The sequence below is a fragment of the Oryx dammah genome, unplaced genomic scaffold (genome assembly GCF_014754425.2).
Source record: "Oryx dammah isolate SB20612 unplaced genomic scaffold, SCBI_Odam_1.1 HiC_scaffold_25, whole genome shotgun sequence".
Lineage (NCBI taxonomy): Eukaryota > Metazoa > Chordata > Mammalia > Artiodactyla > Bovidae > Oryx > Oryx dammah.
The window spans coordinates 99,460,587-99,476,999 of record NW_024070209.1 but is presented as its reverse complement, the minus strand read 5'-3'; the positions used below and the strand labels follow the sequence as shown (position 1 = coordinate 99,476,999).

Genomic DNA, 16,413 nt, shown 5'->3' with positions numbered 1-16,413 from the left:
ACCAAAAGGGACCACAGTAAATTACTTTCTACTTATTTTATCTTATTGGCTGCACTGCACAGTATGTGGGATCTTAGTTCCCCGACCAGGGATCAAACCCATGCCCCCTGCAGTAGAAGCGTAGAGTCTTAACCATGGGACCGCCAGGGAAGTCCCATCGACATCTAAAGTTAAGTACGTGACATTGATTTTAGGACCCCCAGCCATCTCGGACCTCTCGCAGTGGCCCTGCAGGCCCCAGTCATAGTCTCCTTACCTAACACCCTGAGCGTCACTTCCCTCCTGCTCTCCCCGGCCAGGTTAGTGGCAACACAAGTGTAGGTGCCTTCGTCCTTCAGGTCCACCTTCTCGATCTGGGGGGACAGGAGGAAGACCAGGTGTGTACCAGGGAGGTGGGCGGGGTCCGGGGTCAGGGCGGTCAGAGTGACACTGGGATATGGCGAGGGGACAGGCTACTGCTGACCCCAGGGCAGGAGAAAGTGAGCATGGGCACGAGCTTGGTTCTGGGGTGGAGTTCTGAGCCCCGCTTTCAGATTCCAGAGGATTCTTCTGATCTTGGGGGCTACTCCCCTCCCCCAACTTTCTCCCTCTGGCCACCCAAACTCTGGGGACCCGGTCGAGGCTAAGGGCTCCCTTCCTTCTTCAGACCCAGCACCCCAGCTTCCACTGAGCATTTCAAGGATGAGTGGACATTGTTGGCTCTGCCCTCAGGCTGCCAGGGCCCGTCTTGGGCTCTCCAGGACCCTAAAAAGCAGCCACTCCACCTCTGCAGCTGTCCCACCAGCCCTGGGGCCCTTGCACATACCTGCAGGCTCCCCCCCGAGGCTGCCAGAGCCACCCCATCCTTCCACCAGCGGAGGCTTGGGGTAGGCACCCCAGTCCCTGCACATCGGAGGGTCACAGGCTGCAGGAAAGGGGCTGTGATGTTCTCACCCCCAACTATGACCACCGATGGGAGCTCTGGGCAGAGGAGAGGCAGGGAGGCCCAGTCAGGTTCAGGAGGGGTGCAGTAGGCACCCAGAAACCTCCTCAATGCCTGGGTAGTGAGGGAGTGGCCTTGAGGGGCTGGCCTCTAGCTTCCTCCCACTCAACCCTCCAGACACCTGGCCTTGTGGGGAAGAGCACTAGGCTGGGAGCCAGCAGAGCAGGTCTTTCCCTTTGAAATTCTCCCATCCACCATCCATCATCCATCATAGATCCATCCATCCATCCATCATCCATCCATCCATCATCTGTCCATCCATCCACTCATCATCTCTCATCCATTCATCCATCATTCATCATCCATCCATCCATCAGCCATCCATCTATCAACCATCCATCCATCAGCCATCCATCCATCAACCATCCATCTATCCATCCATCAACCATCCATCATCCATCTATCCATCAGCCATCCATCCATCCATCAATCATCATCCATCATAGATCCATTCATCCATCTATCATCCATCCATCATCCATCCATCCATCCATCATCCATCATCCATCCATCCATCATCCATCCATCCATCATCCATCTATCCAACCATCCATCATCCATCCATCCATTAATCATCCATCCTTCCTCTATTCATCCATCATTCATCAACCATCCATCCATCATCCATCCATCCACAATCCACCATCCATCCATCCATCCATCTACCATCTATCTACGCATCATCCATCCATTCATTCATCCTGTATCCACTCATCAACCATCATCCATCCATCCATCATCCATCTATCCATCCATCCATCATCCACCAACCATCCATCCATCCATCCATCCACCCACCATCTATCTTTCCATCATCCATCCATTTATTCATCCGTTCATCTGTCATTCATCATCCATCTATCATCCGTCCATCAACCATCCATCCATCCATCCATCAACCATCCATCCATCCATCCATCAACCATCCATCCACCCATCGTCTGTCATCCATCATCCATCCATTATGCATCATCCATCCATCTATCCATCATCTATCCATTCATTCATCCATCATCTATTCATCCATCATCCATCCATTCATCTGTCATCCATCCACCCATCCATAAACCATCATTCACCCAGCAATTCATCATCCATCTATCCATCCATCAACCACCCACCCATCATCCATCATCCATCCACATGCGCACTGTGCCCCTCACTGCACTAGGCACAGGGGCACAGCAGAGAAGGCTCTGTGCTGCCTCCAGAGCTCCCAAGCTGGGCAGGAGAGATGAACAACCGAACAAGCAATGGGTGCTATGGTCATGAAGGGCTGAGCAGTGCAGATTATAACCATGTTGGAATCAAGGAGGGATTCCTGGAGGAAAGGAAGATCTAAAACGACAGATCTAAAAGACAGAGAGGAGCTAAGCAAGCAAAGAACCCCACTCCAGTACTCTTGCCTGGAAAATCCCATGGATGGAGGAACCTGGTGGGATGCAGTCCATGGGGTCACCAAGAGTTGGACATGACTGAGCGACTTCACTTTCACTTTTCACTTTCATGCATTGGAGAAGGAAATGGCAACCCACTCCAGTGTTCTTGCCTGGAGAATCCCAGGGACGGGGGAGCCTGGTGGGCTGCCGTCTATGGGGTCGCACAGAGTCAGACACGACTGAAGTGACTTAGCAGCTTAGTAGCAAGCAAGCAAGCAAAGAAGACTATTCCAGGCAGAGGAAACAGCATTTGCAGGCTTGAGGTAAGAAAGCCAATGTATTTAAAGAGTTGAATGAAGTTTGGTGTGATCAGTATAAAGAGAGCAAATGGGGAAGGAGAGGCTGGGGAGAGGATTGTGGGCCTGTGGACTGGGGAGATATCAAGTGTAGTGAGAAGCTGAGACTCCGCTCACATCTGTGTCTCTTTGGTGAGCTGGGGAGTCCAGCCCAGAAGTGCCATCCTGAGAAGATCAGCTCCCACTCTGCCCAAGTCTACAAAGCCTGCCAACGGCTCAGAGGACCATGGCCCTCTGGCTTCACCCACCCCAGCCCTGGAGCCCCAGGCCCCCTCACCGTGCACAGACAGCTCCACCTCGGCCGCGGCCGTGCCGGCCTCGTTGGTGGCCTGGCAAGCGAAGAGACCCGCGTGGCCCAGCTCCACACGGTCGATGTGCAGAGTGGTCCCCTGTGAGGCCACCTGCACCCCGGGCAGCTCCTCGGCCGGGCGGCCATTCTGCAGCCACCTAGGGCATGGCGGGGAGGGGAACAGGCCAGTCTGAGGCCGGGGCAGACAGGGGCGACAGGACAGGCCAAGAGTCAGGCACATCTCTCTTGCTCTCACGTCCCTGGCTCCGTGGCCTCCTTCGTACATCTGAGAGGTGGAGTATCTCCCATCCCCACCCCTCCAAGCATGCTCTTTGCCCACCGCCCATCCCCCCAGTTCTGGCCTCCACCACCCCATACGCACTGGATCGTGGGCACTGGGGAGCCCGAAGCGTGGCAGGGAAGGTATAGGGACTGTCCCACGAGGGTGGTCACCTGGCCCAAGCCTTCAGCCACCAGGAGCTGCGGGGCAACTGCAGCCAAGAGCCACCATTGGGTGTCTGGAGTTGAGAAAGTGCCGGCCTCCAGCCCTCCCAAGTCCCTGTGCCGCCAGAGGAAGGCCCAAGCTCCACCTCACCCGTCAAGTCTCCCCGTAAGGGGCTCCTCCTCCAGGAGGCCTTCCAGGACCACCCAAGTTCGGCCTCCCCACCAGAGCGGTCTGTTTATTCAGTGTCTGTCTGCCCACCAGACCCAGGGCTCAGGAGTCCCGTCTGCCTGTTCCCTGACTTATCTCAGAGTCATTGGTGGGAAGGGACAGGCAAAAGCCCCGCCCACCTGTCCTGGGACCAGCGCCCGCCACCCAGCTTTGGACCTCAAGGAGTTAGTTCCCCGTTGAGCTCCCACTGACCAGGAGCATCTCCTGGAAGACAAATGTCCTCCTTCCAGTGGTGGTGTCCTCCACCCAGGGGTCCTCCACTGCCACCTAGGTGGTGACCTAGCCCAGAGTCCGGGGAGGGACCCTTGAACCTGGGAATTTTCCCCATCCACCCGGTAGCTCTGAAGGGCCCCTGCCCAGGTCACAGTGCCCTCATCTGTCTTAGGGCCTGGTCACTTCTCCCCCAGCTTCCACCCCCTCCACACACAGCCGGAGTGTGAGGAGGGGCCCCCGGCCCAGTGACCCGGGCAGGGCAGGCCTGGGCTCACCCTGCACCTCCACGGAGTAATGCAGCACGGCCTCCCCCGCGGGGCTGCTGGCCACGCAGCTGTACAGGCCTCCGGACGTCTCCCCCAGGCTCTCCAGGCTCAGCACGCCGCCGCCCACCTCCAGCCACGTCCCGTTGCTCTCCACCACAGGCAGCCCCTCGTAGTACCAGGAGATGGTGGGGGGTGGGTAGCCTCTGGCCACACACTCGAGGGTCAAGGACCGCCCGGCCACAGCTTTTACCACTCGAGGTCCTTCGCCAGTGCCCTCGATGGTGGGTGGGACTAGGGGAGAGACGGGGCTGTTCAGGGGCCAGTAGCCCAGTTAAGCCCCTCCCTGACCCCACCCCATGTGAAACACCTCCTCCCCGCTCTGCTAGCTGAAAGCCCTGTTCAGACCTCACCTTCTCCTCCGAGCCTCCCCCAAACCCCTGGCTGGAAGCACCCTCTCCATTCTCTGTCCCTTGGTGGCAACCCCCCCGCCATTGCCCCCTACTCTGCCTGCATCTTCTCTCCATGCCTTGCTCCCCCCACGAACTCATCTTTCGCAGAACACTCATCTCTGCGTATCCCCAGTAGGTCTCCATATCCACTGAACCCCAGATGATGGGCTCCCCCGGGCCCAAGACCAGAGCTTCTGCTCCTACTGGGCCCCTTCTTGGTCCAAGGAAGCGAGCTGACCCTAGACCAGATGACCCAGCCTGTGGGGGCTCCTAACTCAACCAGGGATGGCCAAGTGGGTAGCTCGGGAGGGGGGCTTCTCTCTTCCCATTGGGGAGGGCCCCCCAAGTTGCTAAGCACATGGAGCCGTTGCTAGGAGACATGGGGCAATGAAGGACCAAGGATGGGCTTCTCAACCTTGTGTGGGTCATAAGCCCCACTGAAACATAATGAAAACACATGTGCATTTTCTGTCGACTTCTTAGATCCTCAGATCCTTGAGCTGGCAGCTGGGCTCACTCTCGGAGGGGGCCCGCAGACCCCAGACACCCCAGCTTCCCTTTGGGGTCCCCAGGGCTCCAGCACCCAAGCCGTTGGTATCTCTGGGGACAAGAGCTCTAGAGCTGACCCTTCGAGAGGAACCACAAGGACCCCACTGGCCTGCATTCTGCCCTCTCAGAATTCACCTGCTCAGACCCATCCCTGCCCATCCATACACACCCTGTCCTCTGAGTTCTCTGCGTGCCCTCAGGGCCAAGACCCTGCACGCAGGCCAACGCCCAGCTTAACAGCACACCACCTATAGTTAGGGCTTCCCTTGTGGCTCAGACAGTAAACTATCTGCCTGCAATGTGGGAGACCAGGGTTCGATCCCTGGGCTGGGAAGATCCCCTGGAGGAGGAAAGGGCCACCCACTCCAGTATCTTGCCTGGAGAATCCCATGGACAGAGGAGCCTGGAGGGCCATAGGGTCACAAAGCGTCAGACACGACTGAGCGACTAAGCCTTTCACTTTATCTATAGTCAGACCCTCTCAGTGTGAACCAGGTCCTCTCACCCCCTAGCGGGGAGACCTGGGTCAGCCCCAGAGCCCACTAGACTCACTTATGAGGGGGACCAGGGCCCTAGTCCCTGAGATGAAATTAGCTGTTGCTGTGACAACCCCCAGGGGGTCTGGACCACAGTAAGTGATTAATCAAGAGCCGTTAGTTATTAGTGGTGGTTTTGGGGGTCTGGGTGCAAGTTTCTGAAAAGCCCTAAACCACGAGGGGAGACCTGACTTCTCCACTGGGCTCTCCCTGGGCCCTGAGACAGACCCATCTCCTGGCCTTAGTTTCCTCTCTGGCCAGGGGAGGTTGGATGAGATGACCCTTCTCCCCGGGATAACTCTTCAATCTCATTATCTTGGGCCTCTGGCCGCTCCCCTGGCCCACCTTTGGAGCCAGACGGAGGCCACTGTGGCCCAGAGTCCTCCCACAACTCACCCCAGCTGACCCTTGCTCCTGCCGCTCCCCTGGGCTGCTCACCGTAAACCTCCAGCCGGGTGGTCTTCTCCACGACCCCCACGGCGTTGCTGGCCTTGCAGCTGTAGGTGCCAGCGTCCGAGCCCTGGGCCCGCTCCAGCTGCAGCTGCCGGCCGCCTCTGGTGTAGACCACCTCAGAGCTGGGGACCAGGGGGTCGCCATCCTTGAACCAGGTGATGTCGGGCATGGGCACCCCTCGGGCCTCGCACAGGAACCACACGGGGTGGCCCTCCATGACGGCCACCTCGCTCGTCTCGTTGGAGCCCCAGATGGTGGGGGGTGCTGAAGACAGTGAGGCAAGAGAAGGTCACAGGGAGGCTGCCCAGCGCCAAGGCGGCTGGCGCCCCACCCCTTGCAGCCCCCAAGCCCCTGCCCATGGGTCACAGCACTGCACCCGTCACAAGCTTCCACTGCAAGGGGCAGGGAGGGGCGGGGGACTCTGGGGACAGACGGGAGAGGTCAGCTTGGGACATGCTGACGTGGAAGGCGAGCCTGGCCATTGCAAGAGGTGCAGGACGTGGGGCAGGGGCCGCGGGTCGGGCTCTGGACACCCCCACCCCCCAGCCCCTGCCTCTAAGTGGCTGTATGACCTGGAGAGGTCACTTTCTCTGGGGCTCAGCCTCCTCATCTGTAAAGCGAGGGGCTGACCTGGATCAGGGGTCCCACAGGGCAGGTCACACACCACGGGTGGTACCCAAGAGGACCCTCGGGCACAGAGACATGTACCTCATAACAGAATGGTTATGCCCTTCCCAAGTCTCCTACGGCCCATTTATGACAAAGGACAAGGTGGCTTGGTGTGTCTGGTGTGACTGTGTTCTTAATCTTTCTAGCACTTTCTATTCTGCACTTTCTACCACATGTGGGCCAGCTCATGCCTCAGGGGTTCCAACATCCCTCTTTGGTGGCATTTGTTTTCACAGCTTCCTCCCACGAAGGCCAAGCAACCCTGGTTCCCACTTCCCTTTGAAATAGCCAACATCCTTTTAGTTAACTGGGTTTCAGTGGAAAGAAAAGTGACTTGATTTAAAGAAATGACCATCCGGAGTGTACCACGGATAGGAGAACTTGGAAAGCTCGGATGGGGACGACGGGATTTGGGGAACGTTTCAGATTTCCTCTATCCGTCCCCTTCTGGTTTTACGGGACTGGGGGCAGACTCCTCAGAGATTCCCATTTCTGCCCTCACCCCCGCTCCACAGAGTGGGCAGCCTGTGGTAAGGATGGGAAGGGGCCGAGCTCACTGTGGATTCTGAGCTGAAAGTCCTTGGTCTGCTGGCCGGCTGGGCTGAAGGCCACACACTGGTACCAGCCCTCATCTCCCAGGTGGCTGTTGGTGATTCTGAGAACCTGGCCATCCTCATGAAGCTGGATGTGAGGCTCCCCCAGAAAGACAGGTCTGGAAAAAGATGGTTGAGAGAAGTAAGGCCAAGGCGCTGGCAGGGGTGGACTGCACAGAGGGGGCCTGCTGCTTGGGAAAAGGAAGACTGTAAGACTCACAGTCGCTGAAAAGTACCAACAACCCAAGTGCCCATCAATGGATAAATGGATAAACAAAATGTGGTCCTTCCCTAGAGTGGAATATTATTCAGCCGTTAAAAGGAATGAGGTAGCGTGGTTGTAGCATGAAGGAACTTCGAAAGCTGTGTGCTAAGGGCAAGAAGCCAGACATGAAGACACATATTGTATGACTGCAAAAATTAATACAAAATAGAGGTAATTCCATAGAGACAGAAAGCAGGTTAGTGGTTGCCAGGAATTGGGGGCGAGAGACGAACAGACGAGTGACTGCTCATGGGTGTAGAGTCTCTTTTTGGGGGTAATGAAATATTCTGGAACCAGATAGAGCTGACAGATTGCAACCCTATGGATGTACTACGCACACCGAATTGTGCACTTCAGAATGGTAAAGTGAAGGTGAAGTGAAAGTCGCTCAGTGTGTCTGACCCTTTGCGACCTCATGAACTTAAATGGTCCATGGGATTCTCCAGGCCAGAATACTGGAGTGGGTAGCCTTTCCCTTCTCCAGGGGATCTCCCCAACCCAGGGATCAAACCCAGGTCTCCCGCATTGCAGGTGGATTCTTTACCAGCTGAGCCACAAGGGAAACAATGGTAAACTTCTGTTTCAGAATGGCAAACATCATATGAATACCTAAATTTTTTTTAAAAACCTTTAAAAACACTTTTGAAAAAGTTTTGAAAGTAAAGGGAAGGCTGCCTGAGTAATGAGAAGACTGCCTGTGGAAAGCAGGGTCTCACCTGGGTGATCTCTGCCTGGGCCCTGGGTGGCTCACGCAATGCACGTCAAACCCCATCCCTGCAGAGTTCCACCTCCCCAGAGGACCCCACACACGCACACTCCATCCAGCCCAAGCTACCCGCCAGGGGCCACTCACTGCCCGTCCTTGGTCCATTCCACCTGGGGTGTGGGGACCCCAGAGGTCCAGCACTCCAGCTCCACTCCTGCACCAGCCAGGCCCACCACCTCCTGGGCAGCCTCGGCTCCAAGCACCGAAGGTGGAACTAGGGTCGAGAAAGGGTTGGGCGGGAGGGGGCGGTGAAAAAACCTCAGCTCCTACAATCCCTGCCTGCCCCAGGGCCTCTGCCTCTGCAGGTCCCCTGCCTGCTCACCCTTCCCCTCTCCCACCTGGCTGTCATGGGAAGCTCCCCCAGACCCCTGGCCGAGCATCCCCGGCTCTGTGCATCCTCAGTGCCTGCACTGCTGTTTTGTATCACGTGGTTCAACAGCAGTGACACAGCTGTGCCATGGGCCCCTCTGTGCCCCAGCCTCCAGCAGGCAGTACCCCCCCACACACACACACCTAACAGGAGAGGGGTCGCAGGGCCAGACACCCCTGGGAGCTGGGGGAGCTCCGCCTCACTCACTGAGCACGAGCAGATCGAAGTCCCTCTGGGTGGTCCCTGCCTGGTTCTCGGCTAGGCAGGAATAGATGCCAGAGTCGCCCTCCTGGATCCTGGGAAAGTGGAGGGCCCGGGCTCCATCCAGGAGGCGGTGGCTGCCCATGGCGGGGATCTGAGCAGAAGAGGCCCAAGAAAACTGGTGAAGGGAGGGTGGTCCGGCCACCCCCTAGTCCCCAACAGCAGTGAGGAAACTGAGGCCCAGGTTCCAGTCAGTGACTGGAACCCAGACTGGTGCTGTGCCCTCTCCACCATGCAGCCCTCCAGGATTCATTGTGGGGCCACAGTGAAGGGACCCTGTGGCCCTGAGCCCCCAATGCATCCCCAAAGACACCTGTCCCTTTGCCACATCTCCCAGCCACATCTGGTTACATGCTGGAACCCGTCCAGAAGGCCTGCACCCTGTCCATATCCCACCCCGTGCCTGTCCACCCCTGGGGGACACCCACCTGCCTCCCGTTCTTGAGCCACGTGATCTCGGGGGCTGGGAAGCCGTTGGCGTCACACTCCAGCGTCAGGGACTGCCCCGCCATGCCCGACACGTTGGCCCTGCGCCCGTCCTCCCGGAGGCTGGGGGGCACTTGGGAGAAGGAGAAGCAGAGGAGCTGCCCCTCCGCAGGTCAGCCACAGCCAGGGACCCCGTTTGGGCCGTTCTTCCTGGCCTGGAAGGCAGTCCTGACTCCCCCTCTTCCCCAGCTTCTGGGCTTCCAGGACGCCCATTCCAGACCCTGGCCGTCAGGAGCCGTGTGGACCTGGGAGTGGCCACAGCGGCCTTGCCCTGGTCGAGCCCAGGAACTCTCTACTCGCTCTGACATTCAGCTCTCCAAGCTGCGGGAGCCATTGGTTCCATCCAGTTCTCTACCCTAGCGGTTGTCATGGTCACCAAGGAGGGTGCCTAGGGGACCACCCCGCCCCCCACCCATGGAGTCAAGAGTCTCTCTAGGTGGGGCCTGGGTATGTCTTTGAAACAAACTTCCCAGGCAAGTCATTACAGGGCAAGCGGGCGTGGCTGGTTACCGGGAGGCGGAAGGTGGTTCCATTAGGAACCCATTATTAAAACGGCTTCTCTCACCCCCTCTGTGACCCCAAGTTGAGGGAAGCGCTCCCCTCCCCTGCACACAGCACCCTGGATGAGGGGGCCAGGTTCCAGGGAGACATGTGGGCCTTGGGAAGCGGGAATATGAGCCTCAGGTAGTTTCAGCAGCTTTTAGTGGGAGGTGGGCTTTGACCAATAGTGAGCATTCTAAAGGAGATTCACTCCTAGCCCATTTTAAAGTCATTTATGGAATTCCGGGGTCTCCTTATACTGTCTCTGTGGGGGGTTCTCTGCATGAAGAAAGCACTCTCCCAACAACACCCTCAAGCCCTCCCTGACAAGCATGAGGGACAGAGAAGCAAGGACCTGTATCCTCCGGGCAGTGAGCTCTCAGGCCAGGGAGCTCACACTGCCCCACCTTGGCACCCCCGGGTACCATCACCCCCCAGCTCTGGGGTTCCTACTCACCATGGACCACCAGCTTGGCTCTCCTGGACGCGGAGCCCGCCTCGTTGGTGGCCTGGCACTCGTAGTCTCCGCCGTCAGAGGGAGAGACGGAGGCCAGGAACAGAGAGCCTTCGTCCAGCACCGCCAGGCCTGGCCGGCCACGCAGCGGCTCGGACGATGGGCCCTTCCGCCACGTGACCTGTGGCTTGGGCGTCCCTGGCAGGGCACCGGCTCGTCAGCACAAACACCCTGTCTCCTTCTCTGTCCACACCCGCACTGCCCCCCCTCCCCCACCCGCCCAACCCGGGTGCAAACATCACTGACCCTCCAGGCGGCGGTCGCCTCAGATTCCTCCTGGTCCCCAGGCTGGAAGAGCCGCTCCTAGAGCTGCACGCGCCCCACACCCGGCCCCTCCGACCCAGGGCTGCACGTCCACCTGGCCTCCCGGCGCCCCCAGAAGCCGGTTCCCTTCTCAGAGGACCCACCCCGCCTGGAACTGCAGCCTCACAGGCACTCCCACCGCCCGCCCCTACCCAGTGTCTTCCTTTGTCCCCCACCTACAGCTTTCTAATATATATAAGATGCACTTTTTTTTCGTGCTATATACGTATTTTTTGGTCTACTGTCTGTCTCCCCGCACAAAGTCCAGGGTCTCTGCTTTGTGCCCAGCTGCAACCCCAGGCCCTGGCACCCAGTAGGTGCTACAGGAATGAAATTAGCCCTCCATGCTCAGCCCTGGTCTCGTCCCATTGGATCATCACATAAACGGTGGAGGCCCCCGCTCGGCCTGGCCTGATCTTCCTCTCTGAGGCACGAGGTGGGCGCTGCTGGCCACACCCCGCCACCCCATGAGAGTCCCGATCCCCCAGAACACCCTTCTCCATCATCCCCCACGTTGCACTGTCCAGAGTCTGGCTCTGCCACCGGACTGTTTGCTCACAAGGCCTGGCGCACAGTGGGTATGGGATATAAACAGCAGGGACACACAGTAGGTCCTCAGATCAGTGGTGAAGGCATGACCCAGTCTTCCAAGCAACACATGTACCCAGGAGGCGAGGTGACCAGTGGTCACAGCCAGGCTCAGTTCTCGTGAGCCCCAGCTCTGCAGAGGCGCCAAGTGACTTCAGGACAAAAAGCAACCCTTACTCACAGCCCTGCCCGCTGGGTCCTCACCTCCCTTCCTGCCTCCACCAGCGCCCAGGAAGAGGGCAGCCTGCAGCACCTCTGTCACCCCCATCAGGATCACAGTCATCGCCAAACACCATCATCATGAACCGCCGCCACTTCCTTTGCCTACTCCCCTGGCAGCTCGGGGCTCTTTATAAACACACTCTGTCTGCCTCACTTGCTCTCTTCTCCTTGCTGTTGCAAGGAGGAGTGGGCCACCTCACTTAGGGGGAACGGGGAGGGGTGACATCAAGAGGTGGCACGTCCAGGCTCCCCTGGTGATCCAGTGGTTAAGAATCCACCTGCCAATGCAGGAGACACGGGTTCGATCCCTGCTCCGGGAAGATCACACATGCTGCAGAGCAACAAAGGCCCGTGCACCGCAGCTACTGAGCCCACGTGTCAAGAGCCCGTGCTCCGCAACAAGAGAAGCTGCTGCAATGAGAAGCGCCCGCGCTGGGACTGGAGGGTAGCCCCTACTCGCTGCAACAAGAGAAAGCCGGCATAGCAACAAAGACAGTGCAGCCAAAAATTAATAATTAAAAAAAAATGCAGCACATTCAAAGCATCCGGGGTTTCAGGAGGCCTTGCCTGAACAGCACCCACAAGTGGTGGGGACTCTGCCCACTGGCCGTCTCGGAAACGGAGGGACCACAGCCACCCACGCTCTGTGATCTTTGGGCTACTTGATCCTCTGTGTCTGTTTTCTCACAGGCTCCTCTGCCGTTTCCTCTGTGCCTGCCTAGAATGTTCATCCAGGTGACCCACTGCCAGGGTCCCGCTCCCCAGGGTGGGGACATGTGTGTGAACACACAACACACAAGTACACCCCCACAAACACACACATGCCCCTCCCAATGTCTCATCTTTTCCAGAAGACCCCAGCCCATCCTCCTCCCCCTACCCAGAGACCAGGACCTCGGAGCTGCTGGCCTGGCGGGGCATTGTGTTTTGAACCCTGGAACTTTTTTTTCTAATGCAAATGTCTAACCCCTAAACAAGCTCTGACCGCTGAACTCCACCACTGCTCTGAATGAAGACTCCAGGGACTTGGGGCTGTTGCTGAAAATCACACATCTCGTCTCCACTCCCATTTTAAGGGGGTCGAGAGAGGAGCGGTGATTGTCTCAAATCACCAGCAGGCTGGTGACCAGGCTCTTGGCCTCTGCAGCACCCCACAAGGAGGAGGCAGGTGGTGCCACTCACTGCAGGGGACCAGAGCTCCCAGGGGACACAGCCAGGTGCTTAGGGCTTTCTCCTTTCAACATCAGAGCCCAAGGTCGCATGGCAGATGAACGCTAGTGCCCAACAGACAGTCACCTGCTTGAAAGGGAGAAGGCCAAAGGCAGCTGGGCAGTCGGGGATGGCGGAGCAGGCAGTTTTAATGAAGGAGACTTGGATGATGCCAACCTGGCTGAAGTTAGGCCCAGAGGACGCCCTGGCTGACCAGAGATGATGCTGGGGTCATGGGTGGCCGTGAGGCATCAGGGCAAGAGGCGGTGGTTGGTGGTCCCACGTCCCACGGCCCATTATTGTTGTTTAGTTGCTAAATCGCATTTGACTCTTTGCAACCCCAAGGACTGTAGCCTGCCAGACACCTCTGTCCATGGGATTTTCCAGCAAGAATACAGGAGTGGGTTACCATTTTCTTCTCCAGGGGATCTTTCCGACCCAGGGATTGAACCTGCATTTCCTGCATGCATCTATATCGGGATTCCCTGTACAAGAGCGACCGAAATTTTTATTTATTTATTTTTTTAGGCTCCAAAAAGATCACTGCAGATGGTGACTGCAGCCATGAAATTAAAAGATGCTTGCTCCCTGGAAGAAAAGTTATGACAAACCTAGGCAGCACATTAAAAAACAGAGACATTACTTTGCCAACAAAGGTCCGTCTAGTCAAAGCTCTGGTTTTTCCAGTAGTCATGTATGGATGTGAGAGTTGGACTATAAAGGAAGCTGAGTGCCGAAGAATGGATGCTTTTGAACTGTGGTGTTGGAGAAGACTCTTGAGAGTTTCTTGGACTGCAAGGAGATCCAACCAGTCCATCCTAAAGGAAACCAAGCCTGAATATTCATTGGAAGAACTGATGCTGAAGCTGAAATTCCAATTCTTTGGCCACTTAATGCAAAGAACTGACTCATTTGAAAAGACCCTGATGCTGGAAAAGATTGAAAGTGAGAGGAGAAGGGGACAACAGAAGTTGAGATGGTTGCATGGCATCACCGACTCAATGGACACGAGCTTGAGTCAACTCCAGGAGTTTGTGATGGACAGGGAGGCCTGGCGTGCTGCAGTCCGTGGGGTCACAGAGAGTCAGACCCAACCGAGCAACTGAACTGAACTGTGCGCGAGTTCAGTTAATTCCTTGCTGTTACCAGATACTAACACAAGGTGGCGGCCTGGTCAAGAGCGAGCGAGACGATGGTCCCTTCAGGTGGTCGGCGCCCAGAGCTCCAGTGTTTAGTCGCTCAGTGGTGAGTGCCTCTTTGCCACCCCATGGACTATAGCCCGCCAGGCTCCTCCGTCCATGGGATTCTCCAAGCAAGAATACTGGAGTGGGTTGCCATGCCCCCCTCCAGGGGATCTTCCTGACCCAGGGATCGAGCCTCTGTCTCCTGCCTCTCCAGCATTGCAGGTGGATTCTCCACCAGCTGAGCTACCGTGGAAGCCCATGGCTCCCACTTGTGTCCTACCTGCCCACCCCTCGTCCCTTTCCAAGGACTTCTCCAGGCCCCGAGCAACAAGGAAGTGCAGTGCCAACTGGAATCCACTTTCCTAGCTCCTGCCAGTCTTCCTATAAGCTGCCACTTGCTCCCCGAACACCCAGACGCCTCCTCTCCAAGAGAACACTCCACGTACAGAGGAGGCATTCAGGCCATCTTGGTCCAAAGCCAGAAGAAGCAACTCGGGCTGGCACCCACTGGGTGCCACTGGGAGGCTTCACGGATGGTAGAATCGCTCCACGCATTCAACACGTTTCCCCAAGCCCCTACTGTGTGCCAGGCACGGTCCTGGGACCTAGTACTCCTGTAGTCCACGGCAGCCCTCTGTGGAGGGGCGGGTGTGACCCCACTGGACAGCTGAGAAAACTGAGGCTCAAAAAGGACACGTGACCTGCCCGGCACTGGGCAGTTGACCAGGGGTGGCGAGCTTGACCCCACACGGGTTACTGTTGCCAGAAGAGGCCCCCCAAGGGATGGTCTGCCCAGAACCCTGTGGATCCGTGCTCTGTGAGAAAGTCTGGGGCTGGGGGAGAGGCCGGAGCCCCAAGCCCTGACCCCAGGACCCTGGGGCCTTCCTCAGCCCCAGTGTTACACCCCCTGGGCACAGAGGGACTCACGGCTTAACAGGTACGGAGCTAGGGGTTGAAGCATATTAGGGCATCTTCCAGGTGTGTGACCTCAGGCAAGCTGCTTACCCTCTCTGAGCCTAAACTGCCCCTAATGAAAAAGAGCTAATGCTAATACCCATCCTATAGGGTTGTGGATGGGATGGAGTGCCCGGCATGGCAGGCAGAACTGGGGACCCCACAACCCTCCATCCCCATGGGCACTGCCCACAGTGAGTGACCCAGGGCTCTGGAATGTGGGTGGGTTTTCTCCCCCGCCCGGCCCACCCAGGGCCCAGCCTCACCTCTGGCAGGACACGGCAGGCTGGCATTCTCTCCTGCTACCCTCTCCAGCAGGCCGCTTGTCTCATCGGCCCCCCAGTGTGGTGGCTCTGGTGGGAGGTGATGTGTCCACACTCACACCCCGAAACCCACAGCCTGGCGCCCCCGCCCCCAGGAGCCCAGGGCCTTGGGGGAGGGAAAACTCCCTTCAGAGCCTCAGCTGGAATAAGGGGTGCAAGCTCTGCACCCCAGCCCTCAGCCTCTGGGCCAGAGGCGTCAGCTCACATCCCCCCCCACCAGGGTGGTCCATGGAACAGCCTCCAGGGCCACACATGACCACCCCGGGCTCAGGGGCTGAGCTCGGGCATCCGGCCCCCCCAGCAGCAGCTTTCTGCGTGTGTTTCAGATTCATCAGAGCAAACAGGCTAGCCCCAGGGATCCAGAACTTTCTATTCACCAGACACTTCACACGCATTCTCGCACTGACCCCTCACATATTATTAGACACATTTTATGGGGTCAGAGAACGAAAATGACTGGCCGATGGTTGTCCAGCTGGAAAGTGGGAGAAGCTGGCCCCAGGCCCAGGCGTCTGCTCTTCAATCAGCAACCCCAGGGCGCCTGCAGCCCACCCTGAGGAAGGAACCCCGCCCCCGCAACCCGGGGCTGGTGAGAGCTGCCTGATGCGGCCTCAGGTCTGGGGGGAAGAAGCAGTCCAACAGCTCAGCAGCCCAGACAACTGCAGGCGGCTGCAGGAGATGGGGGGGCCAGGGAGCTCTGGGGGTCGGGGGCCACTCACCCAGCACCCTGAGATCCAGCTCCCAGGCGTCTACCCCGGCGCTGCTGGACGCCTCGCAGCGGTACGTCCCGGCGTGGGAGGTTTGGATGGCCGCGAAGTGGACGGAGCCCTCGGGCCCCTCACCCCGCAGGGCCACCCCATCCTTGGACCAGGTCACCCGGGGCTCCGGGCTGCCCTCGGCCACACAGTTCAGGTCCACAGCTTCTCCCATTAGCACCTTCAGGACCCGCGGGCCCGGCTGTACCTGGGGGGGCACTGACAGGGCCACGGGGAAGGGGGTCAGGGCAGGGGCTCGGGGTGTG

At 58.1% G+C, this 16,413-nt stretch overlaps 1 protein-coding gene across 1 annotated transcript in view; it reads right to left on the bottom strand.

Annotated features, from left to right (window-relative positions):
* Window positions 1–16,413, bottom strand: part of HMCN2 (hemicentin 2) — a 175,892-nt gene that overhangs the window by 74,961 nt on the left and 84,518 nt on the right. The window contains exons 24-36 of the mRNA XM_040225390.1: window positions 16,112–16,366; window positions 15,336–15,422; window positions 10,553–10,747; window positions 9,498–9,628; window positions 9,016–9,163; window positions 8,526–8,652; window positions 7,372–7,526; window positions 6,131–6,409; window positions 4,168–4,449; window positions 3,389–3,497; window positions 2,995–3,164; window positions 806–960; window positions 257–353 (exon numbers count right to left, since the gene is read on the bottom strand). Of these exons, the coding sequence (XP_040081324.1) occupies window positions 257–353; window positions 806–960; window positions 2,995–3,164; window positions 3,389–3,497; window positions 4,168–4,449; window positions 6,131–6,409; window positions 7,372–7,526; window positions 8,526–8,652; window positions 9,016–9,163; window positions 9,498–9,628; window positions 10,553–10,747; window positions 15,336–15,422; window positions 16,112–16,366 (2,190 nt within the window). The remainder of the gene's footprint in view (window positions 1–256; window positions 354–805; window positions 961–2,994; window positions 3,165–3,388; window positions 3,498–4,167; window positions 4,450–6,130; window positions 6,410–7,371; window positions 7,527–8,525; window positions 8,653–9,015; window positions 9,164–9,497; window positions 9,629–10,552; window positions 10,748–15,335; window positions 15,423–16,111; window positions 16,367–16,413) is intronic.